This window comes from Astyanax mexicanus, chromosome 7 (assembly GCF_023375975.1).
Source record: "Astyanax mexicanus isolate ESR-SI-001 chromosome 7, AstMex3_surface, whole genome shotgun sequence".
Classification (NCBI taxonomy): domain Eukaryota; kingdom Metazoa; phylum Chordata; class Actinopteri; order Characiformes; family Acestrorhamphidae; genus Astyanax; species Astyanax mexicanus.
The window spans coordinates 37,591,466-37,617,333 of NC_064414.1; the positions used below are offsets into that span (position 1 = coordinate 37,591,466).

The window sequence follows — 25,868 nt, forward strand, 5'->3', positions numbered from 1 at the left end:
ATGGACACTCTGACTAAAGGTGGAACAGAACATCCAGACTGTTATCAGTATCAAGCCCTAACTCTAACAAACTAACTATTCTAACCTCATTTTCTCCTCCCCCTCCTTTTCTCCTTAATCCCACTATTACCCCTTGGCCTCCTTTAGGCGTATTCAAACACAGTTTTTGTCTTCTGTGACCTCTATTACTAAATGTGCATCATTGTTTGTAAAGAACTTTGGTTAAAATGGTCCGCTAAATGTAATGTAATGTTATGTAAAAAGCCCAAAAGTCAGAGTATGGGGGTGATGCAGCATTAATGCAGTAAAGTACATTGAGACGTTATAGCAACTTATGTTGCCTTCAATACAACATCTTTATAAGGGACATTTGTGCTTTTTTTAATTCTGTCCCAACTTCTTCCAATTTCTGATTTGGATTTGTACTGTATAATACTTTTATTAATATAATACTTTTCCATTATTTTTTTGTAGTGTTAACTACTTCTGATGATCGTTCTATCTATTATTAGTGATGTTATTGATGTAGCATAATGGGTTTTTTTTATTATTATTTGACCATTGTAGAGTTACATTTTTACATGGCTTGTAAAAATCTATGCTGTTAGATATTACTAAATTGTGCCATGCCTTATGCCTCCAGAATCTGGACTTAGAAAAAGTTTACTTTCTTAAAAATAAAAGTTCTTAAATAGATATTGGTTTGGACATTTAATTTGTTTTACAAGAAAACATTTAATTGGAATGGCATATTCCTACAAAAAATCTTTAAACCTTAAAATGCTTCTCTTTACACTCCCACATTTCATTCATAGAATGGTTCTTTTTAGCACCACCCTTAATTTTTTTTTAAAGAAGCTGAAAGGGCTTCTGTGGCACAGCTCCAAAAAACCTTTTCTGATCAGCTTTATTTTTAACAGTCTCTGCTAGAAGGTCAGATGTGAAGATGGCCATTGACTCAGTGTGTTCTATACTTGATATACCTCCCAGATCCGCTGGTGGAGCCCTGTTCAGGACGTGGTGTTCTACTGGCCGGAGTGGCTCTTCATTGCCCTGCTGGAAGTGGTGTGGTTATGCGTTACCTTCCTGCTGCCTGTGCCCGACTGCCCCACGTGAGTCACAGTTCAACGCGGAAACTGCAGAACATGTGCATAAATCCCACATGCAATAAAGCATGATGAGCGTAATGCGTTTCTGACGCCCGCTTTATCTACCTCACTGATCTTGATCCTAATGTAACGTGATCATGATATTCGTTATATATCACGTTAATATTATCAAGCAGGTGACGGGCGAGTCGGTATCAGTGTTCATCAACGTCAGGGGAAGGTGGCTATTTAGGCATGCGGGTCTGGTTCAATGCTTTTGTTTTTTGCATGGAAACATGTCTCAGAAATTGTGTGTGATGATTTGTGTGTGTGTGTGTGTGAAGGTGTGTGCATGCAGGCAGAGCGGTGTGTTGTGCTGCTCTTATGAGACACTCCTGGTGATTTATGAGTGTGTGGCAAATGCTTCAGAGGGAATAATTAGCCAATCTCAGTCTGTCATGTGCACTAAAAGGAGGCAGGGGCAGAGGATCCATCTTCCTTTCCATTTTTCTCACCATGTTTTTCTCTCTCCTATTTGTTTTTTTCACCTTTCCATTCTCCTTTCCTCTTCTCTCCTCTCCTCTCATCACCCTTATGTCCCTGTCTAATTCTAATGACATTAAAACACACACACACACACACACAGATACGCAGACTAGTCTGGACACTTCTGAAGGACATGTTTTTTTCCTTTAAATACACTGTCCTTGTCCCCACAATGGTGCTTAAAAGTGTGTGAACCCTTTATAATTGTAGTATAGTATATACTAAAATTGTGCTACTTACAAAATACAGGAACAAGAAGCATATTTGTATTGTAATGTAAATATACTTAACATCAATTCTTAGTACAATTGTAATATACCTGGTGTATAATAAGTGATACAGTTGTAATACTCATTAAATGTATTATGAGTTTACTGTAAGCATATTTAAAATATGGGGTTACATACATGAAGTAGTATGTTTAAGTGTTACTTAAGTATGTTTAAAACAGTTAAATTTTAGTACAGATAAGTTCACTCAGCACAATTTAAGTAAGACTTGTGTACTATTTTATACAATTAAAGCATAATAATTACAAACAAAGTTGTTCCATTTTAGCAGTCTTAAAATATACTGATTAATAATGTGGCTACAAGTACACTTTAGTGCACTATAGCATAATAATGCTTAGTATATTTGAATCAACTTTTTTCACTGGGGATAATCATATTTCTGGATAAATATAACCTATAACATAATTAGATTTTCATAAAATTAGATAAAGAGAACCCAGTTAAACAAAAGTGACAACAATATAATACTTGCTTATTTATTAATAGAGGAAAATGATCCAATATTGCAATTTGGTGTGACCCCACTTTTTGCAGATATAACAGCAACTAAACGTTAACTGTTAATGTTTACTGTGGTAACTGTTGTCCAGTCCTGTACATTTAGCACTTCCTATTTAGGCCCAAAAAGCCTCTTAGTCAAAATAATACATGAGGTCATAATCAACAGAAGGAACCAACTTACAGGAATGAAAATTGGTGGGTTCTGGCTTTAGACTGTCTTGGAGTGAGTAGTGACTAAGAAGAGTCAAAGACCAAAAGTCTTGCTTTGGTCTTGGTGGAGACAACCAACAAAACCATGTCTGGAGGCACCAAGATTACCAGTTTGTTGTCAAGCATCACACATCCAGAAGGCCTCGTTTCATGGTGTGCAGTGCAAATTTGTAGAATGCCAGATCACCTTTGGCCTTCCTTACAGGCTCTAACAAAGCCCAATATTACACTAATGAGGTCCTGCAACCAGTGGCCCCACCTTTTTCTGAATGCCTCCTTGGTGCACTGTTCCAAGAGGACAATGCCCGTCCACTTACTGCTGCAGTCTCAAGAGCAGGAGCTTGTCTTGAGGACACAGATGCTATGCCATGGCCAACTGCATCTCCAGACTTTTGTGTGGGATACTGTTGGACATACTATCAGCCCTCCACTCCATCACAATCTGCAGGAACTGAGTTAATATTCAAATTGCACGAGATGGATTATCACAGAACACCATTAGGAACCTCTACAACTCCGTGCCGAAACCTGTTGGATGTTTTATTATACATGCATTACACACTACCTATGTATGTGTAGCTCAATGTTCTCTGTAACCTTTATCATCTTTCCGAATAGAATTGCAATCTGACACTTTCCTTTAGCAACTATTTCTTTGACGATGAGTGTATACAACTGAGCCATGCATCAAATAAAAAATGTACTCTAAAGTAACAGGGCTTGAAGGAGAAAAGGATTTATTTCATCCACTCAGAGTAAGTGCAGACGTATCAGACTGATGGTTGAAATCATATATTTCTTGTTCCATTTAACAGTGGGTATTTGGGAGCTGGAGGAATAGGAGATAACGGCCTGTACCCTAACTGCACAGGAGGAGCAGCCGCATATATAGATAGGTGGTTATTAGGAGATAACATCTACTGGCATCCCACATGCAAGGTAAGAATTACAGCCCACTGCAAAAAGAAAACTCACAGCCTCAAACATAAAACACGACCTACGCTGTAAACCATGGAATAGAGGGGTGGATACAGAGTGTTTTGAATTGGTTTGGTCTTCATATAAAAAAACATTTTACTATGCATCTGTTTAATCTAAAACTGTGTTTCAAATGAATAAACTACTTCTCATCACTATGTTTTTAGTGTTGAACTGCCAATCATTTGTACAGAGCATTCTACAGACTGGAATTTATAGTTAATGAAGTACATTTTAAGGAACTGCTTCTGATTTGGATTCCAGCTTATATTTGTTTCTTGGTGATAAAGCATACTAAATTATTCTTTTGAAAAGTAACTTCTAATAATTTCTTTTTTGTATTATATGTCCTTGCTTAATACAGCTAAAGCATTTAAACCCTTCTTTTCATTCATTTTACTTAATGTGTAATTAGACTTTTGGTCACATGGAAGTACTCATTTAACAAAATCTATGTTGAATGTTTGTTCAAAATATGCAGGTTTGGAATTCCCATTCAAATATATTAATTACTGTTTAAATCAATTAAATAATTTGGGAATAACAACTGAAAAAAATAGTAAATAAGTTTTAAGTATGTTTAAAAGTTAGCAATGAACATTTTACAGATTGTGAGCACCTTCATATAACCATCAATAATAATTACAAATAATAATAATAATAATAATAATAATAATAATAATTATTATTATTATTATTATTATTATTATTATTAGTATTATTATTATTATTATTAGTAGTATTATTATTAATAATAATAATAATATTGTTATTGTTGTTATTCTTATTATTATTATTATTATTATTATTATTATTATTATTATTATAAATGCATAAATGTGAGAACTGATAAAAGGAACAAGAAAACAGATCTACAGATGATTGTTGAGCAAGAGAAGCTGTAGAACATAATAGAATCATAATACATTTATTTTTTTATAATATTTAAAATATTTAGTAAAACAATCAAAATCCAATTTTGGTACAGGTGTAGATATTTTAGTTGTTTCAAACATAGAACAAGAAATATATTAATACAATAAATGTAGAAAAACATCTATAAATAAAACAAGCTCTACTGCCAGTGTTTTTTTATGACACCACTCCAACGACCCCTTTTACATTTCTTTATAATTAAGAGTGATTTGACTTACAGCTGATCCGGTTCACTTTGCAGGCCCTGTATCATACAACGCAGCCCTTTGACCCAGAGGGTGTTCTAGGTACCATCAATTCTATTGTCATGGGATTCATTGGGATGCAAGTAAGTTAATATTCACATGTGACACTCTTGCTCTCTTGCCATGTTCAAATTCCTGCACTTTTAAATATTCAGACTTCTCATTTGTACTTAAACTGATGTTAAATTACTCATCTTGCAACAACCTCTGCAGCCCATGAAAGAGTCTGATGGTTGTTTTTAAGGTGACCAGAGCTGGTCTGCTTAACCACTTCCACAGCTAGACAGCTGTTTCCTCTCAGGGCCACAGAGCAGGGTATAGCATAGCAGTCTGTGGTGCAGAGCTCTGGGGCAGAGCACTGAGAAGTTTCTCAGCCTTTGATAGTGACAGTGTCGCACCGGCTGCTGAGAACCCGCCGCACAAACCTGGACTCATTGCTCAATCCCCCGGAGGCGGAGGCAAAAAACAGTTAGCAGCGAGCCAGTCAATCAACATGTCTTAGAGAACACGGCAGGTGTCGGCCTCTCCGTTTGTGTCCGTCCGCCAGCACGTCCTCGGCTGAGGCACATTCGTCATCACCAAATTAATCAGCGGGTGCGGCCGTCCCTGCACAGCAGCCCTGAAACCTGAGCTCCATGTCAGGGACACAACCAGCACATCCGCTTACAGCCAAAACCACATCCAGCCATACACAAGTGCAGCACTTGATGAACACTATAGTGCAGTAGGCCCTCAGAGCTGCTTTAGCTGATTCTAATACTGATTCTATCATGCATTCAGTATTACATGCTTTCTACATTCCTAAAATTATTTATTTACAACGGCAGATCCAAAAACGTTGAGATTCTGTGTAAGATGCAAATAAAATCAGAATGCAATAATTTGCAAATCTAATAGACCCATATTTTATTCACAATATAATACACACTTTAGCTCGTGAGCTTTGATTGTGGCATGCATTCTCTGTGGCATTGTTTTAACAAGCTTCTGCAATGTCACAAGATTTATTTCAACCCAGTGTTGCATTATTTTTCACCAAGATCTTGCAGCAGCATTGATGATAGTAGAGTCTGACCGCTGCACAAAGTCTTCTCTACCCAGCACACCCCAAAGATTGTCAGTGGGGTTAAGGTCTGGACCCTGTGATGGAACAATCCATGTGTGAAAATGATGATCTCATGCTCCCTGAACCACTCTTTCACAATTCCAGCCCCATGAATCCTGGCATTGTCATCTTGGAATATGCCCGTGCCAAAAGAATCCATTGATGGAATAAACTGCTCTATATTCAGTATATTCAGGTAGTCAGCTGACTTCATTCTTTGAGACATTCTTTTCTTTGAGCCATTCTTTTTACCATTTTACCAAAGCATGTACAACTTTCTCACACATTTTTTTACTGTAAACGACTGTCCACACAGAGTACTGCACTGCACGAGCATACATATACACATACATACATACTTATACCCACCAACATACAATAATAAAAACATACATACACACCAGGCCACTTTAGAGTAACCAGTTCAAATTCCACCCAGTTAGGGACTTGAACCCAAGACCTTACCACTGACAGGCAAACATGCTAACCAACAAATTATTGTGGACTCTTTTTGTACCCCAATCATATTCTTTTCTATTCAGCGTTCCAAAAAGACGTGATTCAATATTTGTGATATCTGGGTTCACCTTTCTGCAAATGACATTGAATAAAATGTTAAATGGACACATTCAGGACTTCCAATAACTCAGAGACCCTAACTGACTGCATATACCACTCATATCAAGGACTCGCCCTGTAGACTGCCGTTATGAGATTTGTTTCAATAAGGTTGATCTGAAAATGTCACAAATTTAGTTTCATGTATTGTTTTAACAAGTAAAATGATCTGAAATTGACTTGGAAGTATTCCTGTTTGCAGAGACTAAGATATGTCATGTCTTTTTTTTGTAGGCAGGCAAGATTTTCCTGTTCTTCCGCAAAATGAACAGCAGCATTCTGATACGCTTCACTATTTGGGCCATCATCCTGGTAGGTTATCCATATTACACACTGAGTTGTCACAATTCCAGAATACTTATTTTTTTAGATAACAATACCAAGTACAAAGTCAAAATATGGTAAAAGGGGTTTCCTGGACATTGTTTAAGGTTGGATTAAATTGCAGTGTGAATCTCTATTGGGAATTCTTGAGCCATTGAATTTGGTAAACAGTTTATTTTTAATATATATCCCTTTTAACCATATACATATATGTTAACTGTCACGACATTAACATATGTATAGTAAGAACTATTTTTCAATATTTTCAATCATTTCAAATAAACACAGTAAACAACAAAATCATTAAGATATTTATTTTTATCTGTATATGGAAAGATTTCTTTCTTTTTTTTAGATTGTTCTTTTTTGTAATGTTATTGTCTTGTTAAATTATTATTATTATTATTACATATAATAAATATATTTAATTTAATTCTTATTTAATTCTAAATAAAAAAGGTATTACTTGTTGTATAGATGTGTTACAACAATAAGGAATTGTTTAATTTTACCACAGAATCCAAGAAAATTACATTTTGTTGGATTTCTTATTGAAATTAAGAAAACATATATTCTACAGTTATAAAAAGTTCAGAACACAGTTTTAGCATATTGTGGAAAAAAATATGTAAAATAATATAAATATACCATTAGCTTTCTGGATTTTAAGTAATTTTAATTTTAATAACAGCATACATTAACTAGACCAGAAGTGTGTTTTCTTTAAACATATTTTAATTTACAGAGCTGTATAAGTCATTATAGCTCTACATAAAGATATCAAAACTCACACACCACAGTGTCGAGCATTTGTGGTTCATGAGTGTTATATTGCATGTAGTTGCAGACAGTTAATGAAATAGGTAGACGTCATACGATCTGTCTGTACATGCACGGAATGGGTTCTCAGGCAGAGATCGGTATCGGACCCCTCTCGGGACCGGACCGGATGGCTCACATGGCTTGTGGATCTCTAGTGGGCCTACCATACTGAGTAATCTGGTAGTGGTGCATATTAGTTACACAGCATGTGAAGCAGAGAAGCCTCTTTATTAACCAGACTCGTGTTGTTGTCATATAGTGGCCACTGTTTGCAGCCCTTTGTTTGCATGTATCAGGTATAAAGCTCAGATCATGATGCATTTCAGGACTGCTGTACATTTTAATTAAGGTGTCATAACCAAATATGTGCCCTACAAAATTAATGGTTTAACCAAATAATTACCAATAAAGAAATGAATTAGATTATTAGCCAGATGATGGGAAGAGGGAAGCAGCTTAGTTTTGAACAATGCTCCATTTGGGTGGTCTGGAAAGCAAAGGGGGCATATGCTGTGGTGGTAGTGTGGTGTGGGAGGGCATTTATACCTCTGTCCCCTGGGGAAAGAGCATGGTTATGCGAGATGTCCAATTCTCTGAGAGCCTCCAGGATAAACAAGGGGGCAGAGTTCACACACTGTTGTTCAACAGGGTTTTGCTCTATTTAGGGGATTGTGGGTGCGTAAAACCTGAGCACACTCTCATCTTTCCTATGCTATGGTTTCAGCCTCAAAAAAATCTGTTATCTGTGTATATGGACCTGCATTGTCCTGTTGAAATAGCGCATCAGAGTATGTGTTCATAAAAGAAAGTGCAACTGGAAAAGGCCTTTTTAATCAAAAATTGATTTTCATAAAGATGCTTTTTAATGTCTATTTAAAAGCATTATTTTAAGCATTAGAATTGGTATTAGACATTTTTCATACCATGGCCATATAAAAGGTAAAGAGAAATAAGACTAAACAGGTAAAAAATACTACTACTAATAATAATAATGACAAACCCAAAGTAACAATCTCCACAAAGTATGTTATATTTCTGTTTAAAAAATATAATCATAAATAATGCATTTTGACAGTATTGTATACTTTTCCATCCAGCAGTGATGTCATTTAAATCCTTCACACATTTGGTCAGAAATATTTACACCAATATACTCATAGAAAAGTTTCCATATTTAATGAAATACATTCCTAAAAACAAGCTTTTAATGTACTGGTATATTAATTAAGGTAAATAGAATCTATTCCATATAATATTTGTGTATATTACTGATTTCCATGCATCTTAAGTTGTTCACATCATATAAGGTCATGAGGTCAAATAATGTAGAAAAATAGAAAAATCGAAAGAAATTGATGAGTTTATTCTTCTGGACAGCAAGGATAAGACATTGACGTTATGTCAAAAGCAAGTTCATATGGGAGATAAATGAGCAGTATGGGTTTTATTGCGCCGCACACAACATAGTGTCTCTCCAGCCAGGGGCTGTGGATGAATATGGAGCTGTATGTTGCAGGAAAGCTCTGCTGCTGCTGGTTGTTTTGGGGTTCTGGTGGCAGAGTCTCTGGAATGCCCTCTCCAGAGAGCACAGGTGCTGATGGAAGGCTTTTGTCTGGCAGACTGAGGGCATTAAGCTCACCAGCCGAATGACCAAAGAGAGCTCAGGCTGTAGCATTCTTTGTGTCTGAATAACAAGAGATCCTCTGTGTGAATTATCAGGACTTTCATACAAAAGAAACCTCATCATTATTAAATTGTGACTTTCTAAATACATTTGATAATGACATTTGATTATACACTCATTGTCAAAGAAATGGTTGCAAAAATCGCTTGGGCTGCAATGCTATTCAGAAGGGAGATAAAGGTTACCAGGAACAATAAATGGTTTTAAATATGTAGACTAATATGGGGAGTTATTGGACATATATTTATTGAGCTACACATACAGAAGTACAGTGTGACAGATGTGTAACATGTGTGTAGCACATGTGTAATGCAGCATATCACACACTTTTGCATGGAGTTGTCCTGAAACAATCCACCTCATGCTCTTTGAATATTCATGCAGTTTCTGATGATTTTGTGGTAGGGGGACAGCAATGTGTTGATAACATGTCCAATATCACCACACATTTTTATTCAACTATAAATCTGGCAATGCATTTGGCCATGGCATACTGTCTGTGGCTCCAGCTCTGGAGATGGCAGCAGTATGTGGACAAGCATTGTCCTGTTGGAATAGTAGACCAGAGTGTGCACTCAGAAAAGCTGGCTGCGGGACAAAGTGCCTGTAGTGAATACCAATGGTGGTCTGGAATTATACAAAATTGCTTCCCACACCATGATTTCAGGTTCTTTTGGACAAATCTTGCCACTATTCATGCCGCCTCCACACATGGATTCCATCACTGAGGCTCATCCACTGCCCTCTATGACAGTCCGACACAACAACCCACCAAGTTTCATATCTGTTAGTTGATTACTCCTTTTCTTAACAAGTGTGCAATGTCTTTGAATCTATGTCCTGAAGAAGCCTTTCTCTGTGCTGCAGTTTAGCATTTTCCCAGCTTCTCCTAGAAGATTTTGAAAAAGAGCCAATGAACTGAATCAGGTGTGAGAGAAGGGAAATCGCTTAACTGTTCTGTATGGGGGTCCTAAAGTAAAGGGCTTGTGAATCACTGCCCATAAGGTACAGCACAGTTGCTTTGACCACAGTTCTTACCAGATCTTACCAGAAGGAACTTTATTATTCAGTCTCAGGATCTAGCAAAAACAAATTTCCTGGATCAGTTATTTCCTCACCAACAGCTCTATGATGAATAGGTCAAAATGCATGTGCTCAAACTTTCATGCACATTGCTGCAGTTCTCTCTCTGCTGTGAGTGCAACAGAAAGGATTATGTGATATAAAACAGAGAGCAATAAAACAGAGTCATCATTCAAAAGTTGCACAGCTGATACTGAAGAAGACAATACGAAAAACTTTGACCTGGAAAACAGTTTGGAGTGTTCCTTTGCCTTAGATAAGTGAACTGTGCGTTATACTTTATTATTTCCTGCAGTTGTAATGTAATTTATTAGTGTTCAATCATTCGTGCACAATGTATGATCTGACATGGCCATGCCCACAACTAATTTTATTGGCTACTGACAAGTTGGGGCTTGAGAGTTAATTTCTAGAGCTTGTCGATTAAGGAAAATTTTCTCTTTTCTATTGGCCTCTTGCACCATACGTGTATACTGGGATAGCTTTCCCTCTATATGTTTACTTGTCATCTATATTGTATTGAACTTGTGTGGCCTCAGTGGTAAAGGCTGTAAGAGCAAGTTACCACTTGCACACCTCTGCTACTACGAATAGCTTTATGTTGGCTGAAAATTACAGTGACCAATCATGCACTAAGGCAGAATCAAGCCATCCGACTTTATATAAATAAAGTCTATAATATTCACGACAAGTTTATTTAAGTATTTAAGTTTTGGCATGATTAACATGTATATAGTATGTTCATGTCCATCATTGATTTAAGTTTATTTAAAGAGTTATTTTTTGAGTGTGTTGGTGTGTACTCATGAAATGTTGTGTAAGTCCTATAAAAAGTTCCATTCCAAGTGAATTGCAGGTTCCACAGTCCCTCTCAATCTTGCAACATAAGGCCATTAGATGTTCCAACACTTAATTAAAGGTCTGCTAACACGTCATTCCTTTCTTTACGTGGAGCGCTCTTAGGAGGGTTGTGTAAAGCATTACACATCCACCCTCTCTTCTTTTCATAGCTGGATACGTGAGGAGAGAGCCCATATTGTGAACCCAGTGTGAGCAGATGCCTGATCCCAGTATTTTAAATTTCATTAACCCAGCTTCTATGACAAATTGACCCATTATGGCTCTATGTTGAACCATGTTGGCCATTATTGCGGCGCTATAGCGCTCAGGGTGCTGAAATAAATGAGGGGAGATCTATTCTGCCTTACCTAGAGGCACAGCACGATAAAATAAACTGGCCAACAGTAAAGCATTATGATGATAAAATAAACCAGCTAACAGTAAAACATTATACTCCCACAATTCACCTCCGCAGGAGCCTCCATTGTGAAACACAGGGGTAGGATTAGAGTTTTTTTTTTTTTTTTTAGAAATAAAGTCTTTAGATTAATGTGTGTCATCAGTTAGGGTGCAGATAATTTTTGTTAATTGATGATAATGACTGGTTTCATGCATGTTTTTGAGTTGTTGATGTGGATGCAGTTAGAATCATCTGTTGTTGTTGTGAGCAGTGTAATGTAGAAACGCCTTCAGAGACATTTATTGTGAAATAAAGCTTTTTTTTCTGGCCTGTACTGAAATGGCCAGTCACTTGAAAAATATGGATTAAGATATTTATTGACCCATAGAGCACATGACTGAGCTTTCAGCGAGGCTGTTGCAGACACACCACAGGCACGACTATCAGTTATCATTGACATCTCCGGAGAGAGCAGTATGGTTTGGGGAAACACTGCAGCTTGAGAGCAGCCTCTTTTATGGTTAATGCACTTTTGACACCGGGGGTTTCTTCCTGGTTAAGCATGTGCATAATTGTCCTGCACCACATCAACAAAGCCATAAACCATACGCTAAGAGAGCTAGACTGGCTGCTGTGGTGTAAATTCAGCGGCAGATTGCGAGATGATCGTTGGAGGCTGCTGTGCCTCTATGTCCTAATAAGCAAAGGCCCTGAGTTAATTAAAGTTCAACGATCAGTGGTCGGCAGTGTGAGATTGAAATTGAGCGATTGCCCCACATAGCAGCGATTGTCCCACATCCTGCCTACATAGCCTGGAGACTCAATCTAGAGCCAGCCAGGCTATTTCCACACCATTGATTCTGTCATCTATACAAATGATGGATATCCCTCTAACAAGCAGGTTTGGACGCTGATATGTCTTCCCTCGCCAAAGCAAAATACTTGTTTGAATCTGTCTGAGCCATTGCCTGCTTTAACAAAATATATGCGCTGTGTTTTGTCGATGAGGGCATATTTTCAGAGCGTATATGGAAAAGTATGAATATTAAGATTAAGCACACTTTACCGCTTTTCTACAGCAAGTACAACAACAGAATTCAGCCTCCACATTTACCCCCTTCTTAGTAGTCAACACACATACATGCACACTAATAAATAAGGCAGTGAAAACAATAAAATAAATAAATAAACCAGAATATGTTTTATATTTTAGATTCTTCTAAGTAGCACATTTATCTTTAAGGACAGATTTTCACATTCTTGGTATTTTAATCTCAGTGTCTTCATGAGGTAGAGTCATCTGGAATAGTTTTCTCAGCATATTGAAGGAGTTCCTGGAGGTTCTGAACAATAGTTGCTGCTTTTCCTTTAAGCTGTGAATCTCCATCTCAGTTGGGTTTAGGTCAGGGGATTGTGGAGGAAAAAACACTTGTGTGTTTTACAATTACTATGTAATTCCATATGTGTCCCTCAATAGTTTTCATATATTTAATAGTGATCAACAATGTAGAAAATAAATTAAATAAGGAAATAATGAAAAATACTGAATGAAAAGGTGTGTCCAAATCTGTACTGGTACCATATGTGATGCTGGTTACAATCACCAGACCTGTTCTACTTTAACTTACTATACTTTACTATAATAAATTATTTAATGACTATTCACAGTCAGCTAATAACACCAAAGGAATGTACGTTTGGTAAGTTTACTTATTTTGATACCACAGTTAGTTCCGACCCTGCAATGTGATTGGCTGAGAGGCTTTCTGTGAGTGCCGTTATCAGCTGGTAATGCACTGTAACCGAAGCTCTCCATGTACATACAGGTAACCACCCTTACTTTACAACAACCTTCCAAATGTCATATAACGACAGCAGTGTATAAACTGATCATAAAGAGCTCTTAAGAGAGACATGCTTTTGGAATGCCCATGTCTGTAAAAGTTGTGAGGTGGTATCTTGTGAGTGCAGCTGAGTACTGGTCAACATTTTTTATGGCAAGACGATAGGAATTATTGGTGTTTAAGTAAAGTCTAATAGCAGCTGCCAGATGTACTGTATTTCAGTATTTCAGTATTTCAACCAATGTGTTTATTAATTAGAGGTATTGTAGTAGACAATAGAAGATGATATGACATGGAATTAAGACAAAGGTAAATAAGTTATTGAATCTAAAAATGCGTATCATTACCGGTTTGTCTGCAAGAAAGCATTGTTTTGTATTGTGTCAGGGTCAACAGGACGTGTCTTGACTCCTCTCTCAGACGACCGGCTAATCTTCTGGACTCTTTATTGTGCTGCTGCAAGTCTCTGCTGTCCGATAGTGCTTGCTTTATGGCTCAGCATTGATTTGAAATCTGTTTCATTTTGACCCTCAGGGAATCTTGGCGGCCATCCTTTCTAAGTGCACGCGAGACGAAGGATTTATACCTGTCAATAAAAACCTTTGGTAAGTGCTTCCTGACCCTCTAAATCCAGCAGCTTCCCTCCACACTAAGGAAGGGATGAGTCTCCAGTAGGCACAAATCAGAGCTGCTAAAACACGCGTTTGCTTACTTCTAACCACAGATTGGCCAGTAAATAATCACCCTTACTGTCGGAGGAGTGAGGCAAGCAGGGTGATACATCCCCCGACTTGATCACTCTTCTTTACAGCCAAGAAAGAGAGCAGTTTTATACTCACAACTCTACATCACGTCCAAAGTCCTCTCTTCACTAGTACACTGGTATACCGGGCACGATTAGACCAATCCAATACATGTTCAGCTGTGGTCAAGTTTACATTAACACTCATTAGCACTTATTATTGAGCTATTTTGTTTAGCAGAATTACTCTATAACAAAGATCTTTAATATGAACTTGGTCAAAATTATACATTCAAAAGTCAAAAATATGAATAATGCACATCTAATATTTGACTGAATGTCTCTTAGCTACTTGCACCTTGACCAGATGCTTAAGAAGCCATCAACAAGCTGCTGAAAGAATTCTGGTTAAATATTTGACCACTCATCTCGGTACAAATGTTCAATTTGATATTTTTATCGGTTTCCTTTTCTGTTGACCTTGATATTTTGGTCTGGGCTTTGGTAAAGGCTTAATAAAGCATTTTAATTAGCATGTTTGATGTGGGTCCACAAGGCATGAAGGTTTTGATTTTGAAGCAGGGGCTTCTTTCTAAGTCAGAAGCCTTGCAGTTTATGACAATGTTAAAATATTCGAGTGCAGACAAGTTCATGACAGTGCTATGATTCTAGGTTCTAGGTTTGTTTCTCACCATCTAATCTAATTTAAAAGGGGGTTTTCAATAACTAGGCAATAACTTGTACTTGTATACAGCTGTTTAAATTGATGATCTTAGAATTTGTAGTCGTTTTTAAATGACTTTATAAAAAGATTTTCCTGAATGTAAATCTATGATCATCCTTCTGAACTGAGCTTCTTGGACTTCCCCATTGTATTAATGATTGGTCACTCCAATGAATGCAATCAAACCAATACCTTTCTATGTGGCCCTAGAGAAGTTACAAGCTGTAGTAACTAGTCAGTTATGGTCACTAACAGGAAGTTAAGATGCCTTGGCTATGGCAAATTAAAACACATTTGTCTAGATGTGTGTATATATATTTTGACTTCTGTAATTATAATACAAAAGAACATCCAAAAAATAAACAAAATTCTAAAATTTACGTGACTTTTTAATTCAAGAATTGTTTTACAATTTGGGGTGTATGTGTATATGTGTGTGTCTATGTGTGTTCTCCTCTTTGAGACTCTATCAATGCTCATCTAAACCAATTACCTACCTGCGTTTTATGGGCAGTTCATCATATACAGCTTATTGAGCCCCTGAGTATGTCTGTCTCGATTCCTAAAAGTAATTAACCACTAGCCGAGAGTCGTTTTTGGCTCGGCTTCAGCTGACATAAACAATGGCTGCTGGAGCACTCTGGGAAGCGGCCATTTGACTTTAGATAAAATTCCATCCAACATCCTGGCACTTAGGAACAGGCAAGGACATGACTTGTTGGCGGAGCTCGAGCTTTTCTGAGCAGGTGCCAGGGATTCACTTCGGATGCTAATGATTTTTACAGCCATTCTCTCAGGACAGATTCTGCTCTATTCTATATTCTATTATTCATTCATTTCACTTCAAAACATTGGGTTCCTTGTCTGTAGTCACAATGCACTGTAACTCTAACTTTAAATATAATCTAGATAGAAGTGCTACTGATCAATCTGCTGTGATTGAGAGCATGTGTTGCAAAATGCAAAAAAAGGAGGTTTTTAAAATATATGACACTTCTGACATTGGAATAAATCTTTTTAAATTTATTAACTGTTGTATGTCTAACTGTTTTCAGCATTTCCCTCCATATAAAAGCAGACTGAATATGGAAAACACTTATCTCCAAAACAGCTACTTTACAGGAGAGAGAAAAGCCTTGTAAACTTTGAATAGAGGTCAATGTAAAAAGAGTTTATTTCAGGTCATTTTGAAGAGTTTCTATTGGTCCGTTCATCAAGAAATTTTGGCACAGTGTAAGGGACAGTTTTCTTTTTAAATTATGTTGTAAACTAAAACTCGACAAAAATGGAGATAAGTGTTTTTTTATAGGACAGCAACGATTTGCACTGCTTGTTTGTTTTGCAAGTAGTTGTACTTTGTAGGCAGTGCTGAGTTAATTGTTGCTATTGGATATAACCAAATGTGAATAAGTAAAAAAAAAATGCTCTTTAAACAGATACAGATCCAAAAAGGTTATGCACAGCATTTTAGCATTTTTTTCTGTTACATTTCGCTGTCCAGTTTTCTACTTTCTTGTTCAAGGATGCTGCTAATTTGACATAACAGGAACTGTATGATAGATGATACCAGTTATAAATAGCAAAGAGAAATGAAAAATGCACTAATAAACAAAGATTGGGCCTTAGGATGTTATGAGCCTATATTTCTATTCCTCTTTGTCGTAACTGCATAACACGCATATTATAGTTTTACAGCAGTACTGAATAATGTGCCTTTAATATTAACCTATTAGATAGCCAGTATAGTACCACCACTAACTCCGGCCACCTAATAATAATGACCTCACGTTGTTTATGATGTAATTGGTGTAATTTCTAAATGATGAGTCTTAGAATGTAGTAGCCCTTAGCATAAAAATGACTTATATTATAGTAATATACTAAATATATCTGAAAATGCTTAAGATGCAAGGGAGTAACATGTTTGTTCAGTTTATTATATTAATTGATAAAGTAAAATATAAAAAGAAAAGAAGTTCATCTCTTACTGTATCCTATAATTTTCTTAGGTCCCTGTCCTATGTAGCCTGCATGGGCTGCATGTCTTTCGTGTTGCTTGGCGTGATGTACTTTGTTGTTGACATCAAAGGATGGTGGGGTGGCCAACCTTTCATTTATCCTGGTAAGCTGATTGCTTCAATCCACTGACATACCAAATATCATGGGACATGGGATGAGTATTATGTCCTTTGACTCAAGAGCACTGCACTGACCTGCCAAATATGCCTGTGGGGCGTCCTCTAGCAAGATGCTGCTGATCACGATCATTACCATTCACTGCCCTGTCCACTGTGGGTGGTAATGCTTTCTATGACGTATTTCCAGTACACAAGTGACACTGACAATCAAGGAATGTTAAATGCCAACACTTAACAACTTGGCAAATTAAATTGTCCTATATACCTTACCCCTAACTATCAGGCTTCACTTAAACTAAGGCTCGATGACTCACGTTGACTTGCCAAGAGCATACTGGCCAGTGCTCACCCTCACTCAAGATAACACCTCACAACTTATTCAGGCATGGGCATACCCAGCCTATACATTGAGGTAGCACTTCATGATCACCTTAGATATGGCAATCCCACAATCTCTTTGGAAAGTCAGTGTAATATTGCATACATTTACAAAGTTATACATTTACAAAGATGTGATACTTTTAGATTGATATGATACTTTAAAAAATTTACCTGTTATAACCTACTTTTTTCTCCTGTTTACAAATCTTTAAAAAGTTACTGTCTGAACCTTTTTTTTTGAACAGGCATGAACTCCATCTTTGTCTATGTGGGCCATTCTTTGCTGGGTTTCTACTTCCCCTTCAGCTGGGAGATGCGGTTCCAGGACAGTCACTGGGAGCAGCTCTTCCAGAGCCTTTGGGGCACGGCACTCTGGATCCTTGTTGCATATCTTCTGTACCGCAAACAATTCTTCCTTAAAATCTAATTTAAAATGCTTATTTTCCAAATCTGGGCATGCCAAGTGTTTGTTTGGGCTATACGCAAAGATTCTGAGAAAAAAATATTGTTAAAAGCTAACATTATCTCATTGTTTTTTCCTTCACATGAATTATTTTTTACAACATACTTTTTACCTAATTGTGTTTTTGCAGATTGAATGCCAAAGTTGACAACTTCTTTCTTTTTCATTCAAATTAATGCAACTCCATTAGCGCAGAAGTGTTGGTTTGATCTATAAAACTGCATGTGGAGTATTCCACCGCTCAATTAGTAAATAGGTATCTCTGGTGAACCCAGGGCATTTGATTTACTGTCTTCTGAAGACACCTGGGATGTTTTATTTGATGTCAGTTCTGTAAGGCTCTGAATGTACTGATTAAATCAAATAGACTGAAGTGCTACTTAACAAATTAGAACGAGTGATTCCACCACTTCAGGGGTGGCCATTATGAATCGGTTGCCATAGCCACCCCCCGCGAGTGCTGTGAGACACAGAGTGGGTACCATCTGCTCTTCAGCTGACAGTACTTTAATGGGGGTCAAGCCGGACTGCTCACCAAGGAGTGGCTCTAATAAGACCAACACTTCTCAGACCCGCACTAATGTGAAATCAGGGAAATTACACTGGCGGCTTACGAGCTTATCCACAAGTGGCCCTTCATCAAATACGATAGACGTCAATATAAGCAAACATTTTTGTTTAACGTGACGCTAATAAATGAACTTTGAATGACAGATGTCTAACAACATCGCCGACCTCTGTCCTGAGGGAACGACTCTTAGAGACAACTGGACAGGAGGTGAAGATTTTATCTCCCTAAGTGTTCTTAGTAGCGCTAAAGAGCTTTCTTATTAATATATTGTCAAGCTGTAAATGACTAAACATCCAGTGATTTCACCAAATAAAATTATTACTCTTTTCCCTTAATTGGACATCCAAAAGGGACAAAAAAAATTCTCTCTCTCTTAGTTATTAGTTAATATTTACATTTTGTGGGGATCAACATTGTATTAACAAGTAAACATGTAGATCACAAAACTTATGTTCAGAAAGACCAATATAGCTCTTCACAACATAGTGTGCAATTAATTGTTTATATTATAAGAAAATTAAATAGGTAAATAAACAAATATATACATAGACAATCTATTTTCTAATTTGTAAAATTTGTAAAATTCAGCAAACCTAGGTGCTGGACTTTTGTTCATTTTAGGGCATTGTATGTTGTCAAAAAGGGGGCAGGTGGTGCAAAAATTAATTATTATTGTCCATCCATTAATTCCCATGTGATGAGTGGCTAGAATTAGCTTTATTTTATTTTACTTTTCTGTTAAACCTTAAATGGTGCAGCCTCTGCTGTCTGTTGCATCTTTTACGGTGGAACAGGAAATGTAGATAGCTAGCTAACTAGCTCCTGAGATGTGCTACTAGCGATTTTCTTATGCTGTTATGAACTAAATTGCCATAAATTATTAAAACTACATAGTGTGTCTACACACTACATGAAGTGTGCCTCTAAAAACTCTGTTTCCCCCTCCCCCTACAACTTGGTGTGAAAGTGCTAAACAGAGGGGTAGGGCCAAGGGGTAAAATGAGACTGGGCCTTGGTACACAGGGAGTTCACACTCATATCAGTTCTTTCTCAGAAATTATCTAGAACACAATTGTTCTTTTTTGGCGCAGTTGATCCTAGCTATTGTATATTCCAGAAGAGTAATGTCTTGAAAATAAGTAAGCTAAGGGAGCTTCAATCGGTTTAGTGAATTAAGCTGCTGTCACCATGATCCAGAGTTCGCAGGTTTGAATCCTGGGTCATGGTGATGGCCATCAGCAGCCAGAGTCCGAGCACAGTTGGCCATGCTCTTACTAGATTTATGTCACATGTATCTGAGGAGGCATGTGTTAACCTTCACCCTCCTAGTGTTGGGGGCATTATTAGTGATAGGGGAGGTCCTAGTGAGTGGGTCGAGTAATTGGTTTTCTAGATTTGTGAGAAATAAATAAAAAAAAGAACATAAGTAGACCAAATGATGCTTAGGGATATATTTTTAATATTGCTTTATTGGTTGCTTTTTGATGAATGAAAAGCAGTTCTGCAGATGCTTCATATGTATGAGCCGCATGTTTAATATATTATATATACTCTCTCTAATATATTAGTTCCACAAAATATATTAGAGAGAGTGTCTTAAACATAGGACCAAAATATGTACATGCCCAAATCATGTACAGTACATATACGTACCAACTACTGCCAAGTTAAAAATGACAAATGGTTCTGTATAAACTTTACATTTATACAGTCATTTGGGTGGAGCAAATGCTGAATCTTTACATTTTTACAGTAAAAATATTGTGAAAAAAATATTCCATTGGAAGATTGAATTGAATTTATGTTTTATGAATTCAATCAAAGACCTCCTTCTCTGTCAGTTCATGAGAAAGCTTTTCATTTTGAGGTGATTAAATTACCCTCATTAGTTGAGCAGCCCTAAAGATGGACGTAAATTGGTCAACTGATTTAGGAAGTGGACTAATGATCATTGTTGCTTGAGGTCCCAATGGGAATGTGTTTCTCATTAGCACATCTCATTATCATTGTCATTTCAGCTACCGTGAGTCTAATGCATAGTCTGCAAATGGCTCAAGCACTAAACCAAGCACCGATTGGTTATGCTTCCCCCTAAAAAAAGACAAAACACAATCACTATCAGTGATATTCTACTTTGAATGAGCTCAAATCTCCAGATGATGTTATCACAGTCATATTACACGCAAAAAAAACTCAGTGTGGTCATATATGTCATGGATCTGTCCTCGCATTTGCTTGTCTGTATTGATTCACATTGGCCATATGTCTCACAATGCCTGCTGTAGAGTAATCTGAGCTTTGTTAATATGGACCTTTTAGGCTGGGTTATGTGCCCTTTTATGTATAGTTATGTAAACAATGCCTTTCTGTTGGACAATATCAAGAATATCTACAATAAATGATAAATATTATTTACAAAACAAAGCAACAGAGCATCTTCAAATCAACAATTTGGGTCCAGTTTCTCAAATGGATCTTAGTGATAAGATCATATTAACATGTAAAGAGATTCCTTGGTGTGATGCTTCCTTTATCATTTATTCTTCATATTATTTTATTATTTAGTCATACTGTTTAAGATGTTTTTAGAAACAAAATTATGATGAAGTTTAGTAAATAGAATGACATGGCAAAAGTCATAAGACAGCAGTGTGTATCTGATCTTGAAGTGTTTCTTCATGGCATGGCTTGGGAATATCTAGTTTAATATCTAGTCTAGTATTATTGATGTTAAACACTGGAGTTGAGTGAGGTCAGACATATGTGACACTTAATTTCTGAAGTTGCGTGTTTTTTTTTTCATCAACAATATATATATATATATATATATATATATATATATATATATATATATATATATATATAATTATATAAAACAGTGTGAATTTTTCTTTTGCTAAAAACAGCGTAAAAAGTAGTACCCTGATGTGATAATTAGGGGTGGGTAATATATGGCATAATATTTCAGGGTATAATATTGTTCACGATAATCAAAAATGTTGCCAATATTATAGCGTACTATACAATATGGCACACCCCTAATATTAATGTGTTGTTTTATGTGTGGATTACCACACATGAAACTTTCTTTACAATTATTTTTGGGTCCTGTGATTATATATTTTGTCCTATGTCTGTGCATGTTATTAAAAAAAAAGTTTTCATTTGAATATCTGAAATATTTGTCTGCATCTATTAGTGTGCTGAGCAGTTTTATTTTTACAGCTGCATTTATCTGACTGAATACAACAAATACCTTGGCCTTGTGGTTGATCTGAGACAGTTCAGCTGTTTGGAGCCAGTAGACTATTGGACCAGTGCAGGGTCCTAGAATAAACCCAGCATAAGCACATTTCAGGCCCACTTTAGCTTAGTATAGGTTTCACTCTGGGTTCAGCCGTGTACACATCGATTGGTGTGATTGTCGTGTGACGGACTGGTGACCAGCCCTGGAGGCAGAGAATCCGTGTATCATTCGTTCATTTGATATTCAATTGAGAATCAAAATCGGAAAATTAAAAAACCAATTCGTTTTTTCGTTTTTCGTTTTTGAATATAATACCAAAAAACGAATAACGGCTTGTATTTTGTATTTTTATTTGGTTATCCAAACAAAAATTGGAAATTTAAAAAACGGACCAGGAGCCGAATTTGATTTTGATTTTGAACTTGACCCATTTGTGTGCCCCGGAAGTTACTGATTTGTTTATTCTTGGTGTTTATTCTTGGTGACACTGGGACCGTGTACCTTTTCAAATGAAAACAGTGAGGGAAGAAGTTTACTACACCATGTATAGACTAACCAGCTAGCTAGCTAGGTTAGTTAGCCAGCTAGTCACGTATATAAAAAAGTATGTAGGCGGCAATTCACAGAATAACATTAACTAAATATGACATTTAGCTACGGAACGTTAGACAAACACCTGAAAGATCCTGCCGATTTTTTCTGTTGTCATATCGTCTTCTTTCACTGCAACGCGTTAAGTTCCTCTGAACAAGATAAAACTCTCCATCCTCAACTCCATCCAAAGCCTACAGCAATACAGACTGTGTAGATAACACTGCAGTGAACTCCCGCGCAACAGAAACCCACCAAGAATAAACAAATCAGTAACTTCCGGGGCACACAAATGGGTCAAGTTCAAAATCAAAATCAAATTCGGCTCCTGAATCCGTGTATCATTCGTTCATTTGATATTCAATTGAGAATCAAAATCGGAAAATTAAAAAACCAATTCGTTTTTTCGTTTTTGAATATAATACCAAAAAACGAATAACGGCTTGTATTTTGTATTTTTATTTGGTTATCCAAACAAAAATTGGAAATTTAAAAAACGGACCAGGAGCCGAATTTGATTTTGATTTTGAACTTGACCCATTTGTGTGCCCCGGAAGTTACTGATTTGTTTATTCTTGGTGGGTTTCTGTTGCGCGGGAGTTCACTGCAGTGTTATCTACACAGTCTGTATTGCTGTAGGCTTTGGATGGAGTTGAGGATGGAGAGTTTTATCTTGTTCAGAGGAACTAAACGCGTTGCAGTGAAAGAAGACGATATGACAACAGAAAAAATCGGCAGGATCTTTCAGGTGTTTGTCTAACGTTCCGTAGCTAAATGTCATATTTAGTTAATGTTATTCTGTGAATTGCCGCCTACTAAATATGACATTTAGCTACGGAACGTTAGACAAACACCTGAAAGATCCTGCCGATTTTTTCTGTTGTCATATCGTCTTCTTTCACTGCAACGCGTTTAGTTCCTCTGAACAAGATAAAACTCTCCATCCTCAACTCCATCCAAAGCCTACAGCAATACAGACTGTGTAGATAACACTGCAGTGAACTCCCGCGCAACAGAAACCCACCAAGAATAAACAAATCAGTAACTTCCGGGGCACACAAATGGGTCAAGTTCAAAATCAAAATCAAATTCGGCTCCTGGTCCGTTTTTTAAATTTCCAATTTTTGTTTGGATAACCAAATAAAAATACAAAATACAAGCCGTTATTCGTTTTTTGGTATTATATTCAAAAACGAAAAACGAAAAAACGAATTGGTTTTTTAATTTTCCGATTTTGATTCTCAATTGAATATCAAATGAACGAATGATACACGGATTGCAGAGTAATGCATCATGGCTGTCCAGCTCAACGTGGATAGAAGGTCTTGCTTTTTTATCCACCCGTTTTGTGGTAAATCCCGCTCTTCTGTTCCAGGGTTGGATAGCAGATCACCCTCACAAACAGTCCGCCTAATGGACCAATCCTAGCGCAGGCGGTGGGGCAGACCTATCCAATCCCAACGCAGGAGGCGGGGCATGTGTAAATACTGGCGGGAAAAAAACATCGCCATGCGCCATGAGTTAATCAGCCAACCAGAGAGTAACAGGCATGACCCAGCAGCTACTGAAACAAGTTCAGAGCAACAGCATTTACATCTAAAAATGCTAAATTATCACTATATTTGTGCAGTTTTTATATTATATATTATATATAATACAAAATAAGAATAATAAAAAAAGATTAATCCACGCACACAATACACAATTTTCAAATTAGTGTAGTATATTTAATTATTTTATATAAAATACAAATACATACAGACATACATGCATACTGTAAATAATTCAACTAAAATATTCATTTTCATTCAATATATTAATACACATATTATGTATAATTAAACAATGCAATATGCTGCACTGGTCCAAAAGTCAATGTTAAAAAGCCTAAAATAGTAAGGCTGCCCGAGTGGGACACAATGCACCATGATATAATAACAGGAATCTAATATATGCAGAACACCGAAAAACTATACTTGTACTTATATAACTAAAGGCCAGTGTGTTATATCCTGTATAAAGACATGCAGTCTGTACATACAAGCATAAATAGTAATGCCAGTAGAATATATACAAAGGCGTATATGTTTTAGCCATTTTAGCCATAGCCATTGTTAGTTGCTGACAATATAACTAAATATAAATGTGATAAAAGTGTTAAAGGAACAATCCAGGGTAAAATGGACTTGGGGTGCAGTGAAAACTGGTATGAATAAATGTTTTTGTTAAATAGCCCACCTCTGTTCAACCCCAACATTCAGAAATAGGATGCTTTTAGCCGATGCTGCCCATGCAAAGAAATCTCTTTTTTTACACCATTAGCAAGCACAAGATAGCAACAGCTGGAATACTTATAATATACCTATATACATTGCTCCTTTTGCTAGCATTATAAGCCTGTTGGGAGCATCAGCTAAAATTACTGTATTTTGGAATCCAGGGGGAGAATGAATGTAGGCAAAATTTAGCAGTCGTTATCATGTTTCAATACACCCCAAGTCTCTTTCACACTGGATTTCTCCTTTAAGACCTCAATCACATTTTAACATTTAATGTGTACTGTCAGATTGCTGTATTCATGCATCCTTATCCTTTTTTTTAGCATGTATCTATAAACTACCAAGCATTATATAGTATGTATGTATGTTTGTTTGTGTATATGTTTGTATATTTGTGTATCACTTACTTTCATTACATTCTTACAGTTTACCTACAGAAGTCTCTCCAACAGTTCACTTTAACATGTGATTTTGTGTTTTAGTCACAAGAAAAAACAACAGCACTTGCTGATTGGAGAATGTCAGATTTATTAGAGATACAAAGATAACCAACGCGTATTAGCACTCAAGCCTTCATCAGGCTTAAAAGACAAAAGCTAATAACACTCCAGTTTTTAAAACACACATGATTACAAAACAACCAATAAAAACACCCCAATTATTAAAGGTCACATAATGAGAGACTGACAGCTCAATTCTTTGATTTTACCAAATTGAAAACCTTTGGAATATAATCAAGATGGATGATCACAAGTCAACAAACCAAGTTGAACTGCTTGATTTTTTGCACCAGGAGTGGCATAAAGTTAACTAAAACTAACATAAACTATTGTTGTGTGAACAAAACTCAGTTAAGTTGAATAAACTAAACTGATTCAAGTCTAGCTTTAACTCAGTTAAGTTGAATACTTAACTTTGTATATATTTACAACTTAACTGAGTCAAAGATAAAAGATGAATTGAGTTAAGTTGACACAATATATATATTTTTTTTCAGTGTAGCTGAACTACTGTGTGTGTCAGTGTGATGCACTACACTCCGAGTCATTTGTTTAGACTCTTTATCAGACTCGGTTTTCTCGTTTCTCCTTATTATTATCATCCTGTGATTCTCCAGACTTTCTGTGGGAAGAAGCTCTCTCTCTGTGTGTGGTGGTGGTGATGCTGTGGAGAACCCAGCTGAGGATGTGAGTGTGGTCTGAGCCTCCTCCTCCT

General features: G+C 36.7%; 1 protein-coding gene across 1 annotated transcript in view; it reads left to right on the forward strand.

The window, feature by feature from the left end:
* Positions 1–18,069, forward strand: part of si:dkey-192p21.6 (uncharacterized protein LOC565246 homolog) — a 47,069-nt gene extending 29,000 nt beyond the window's left edge. The window contains exons 13-19 of the mRNA XM_049481732.1: positions 991–1,112; positions 3,454–3,577; positions 4,794–4,880; positions 6,755–6,832; positions 14,052–14,122; positions 16,993–17,105; positions 17,748–18,069. Coding sequence (XP_049337689.1) covers positions 991–1,112; positions 3,454–3,577; positions 4,794–4,880; positions 6,755–6,832; positions 14,052–14,122; positions 16,993–17,105; positions 17,748–17,929 — 777 coding nt within the window. The 3' untranslated portion in view covers positions 17,930–18,069. The remainder of the gene's footprint in view (positions 1–990; positions 1,113–3,453; positions 3,578–4,793; positions 4,881–6,754; positions 6,833–14,051; positions 14,123–16,992; positions 17,106–17,747) is intronic.
* Positions 18,070–25,868: the final 7,799 nt, after the last annotated feature.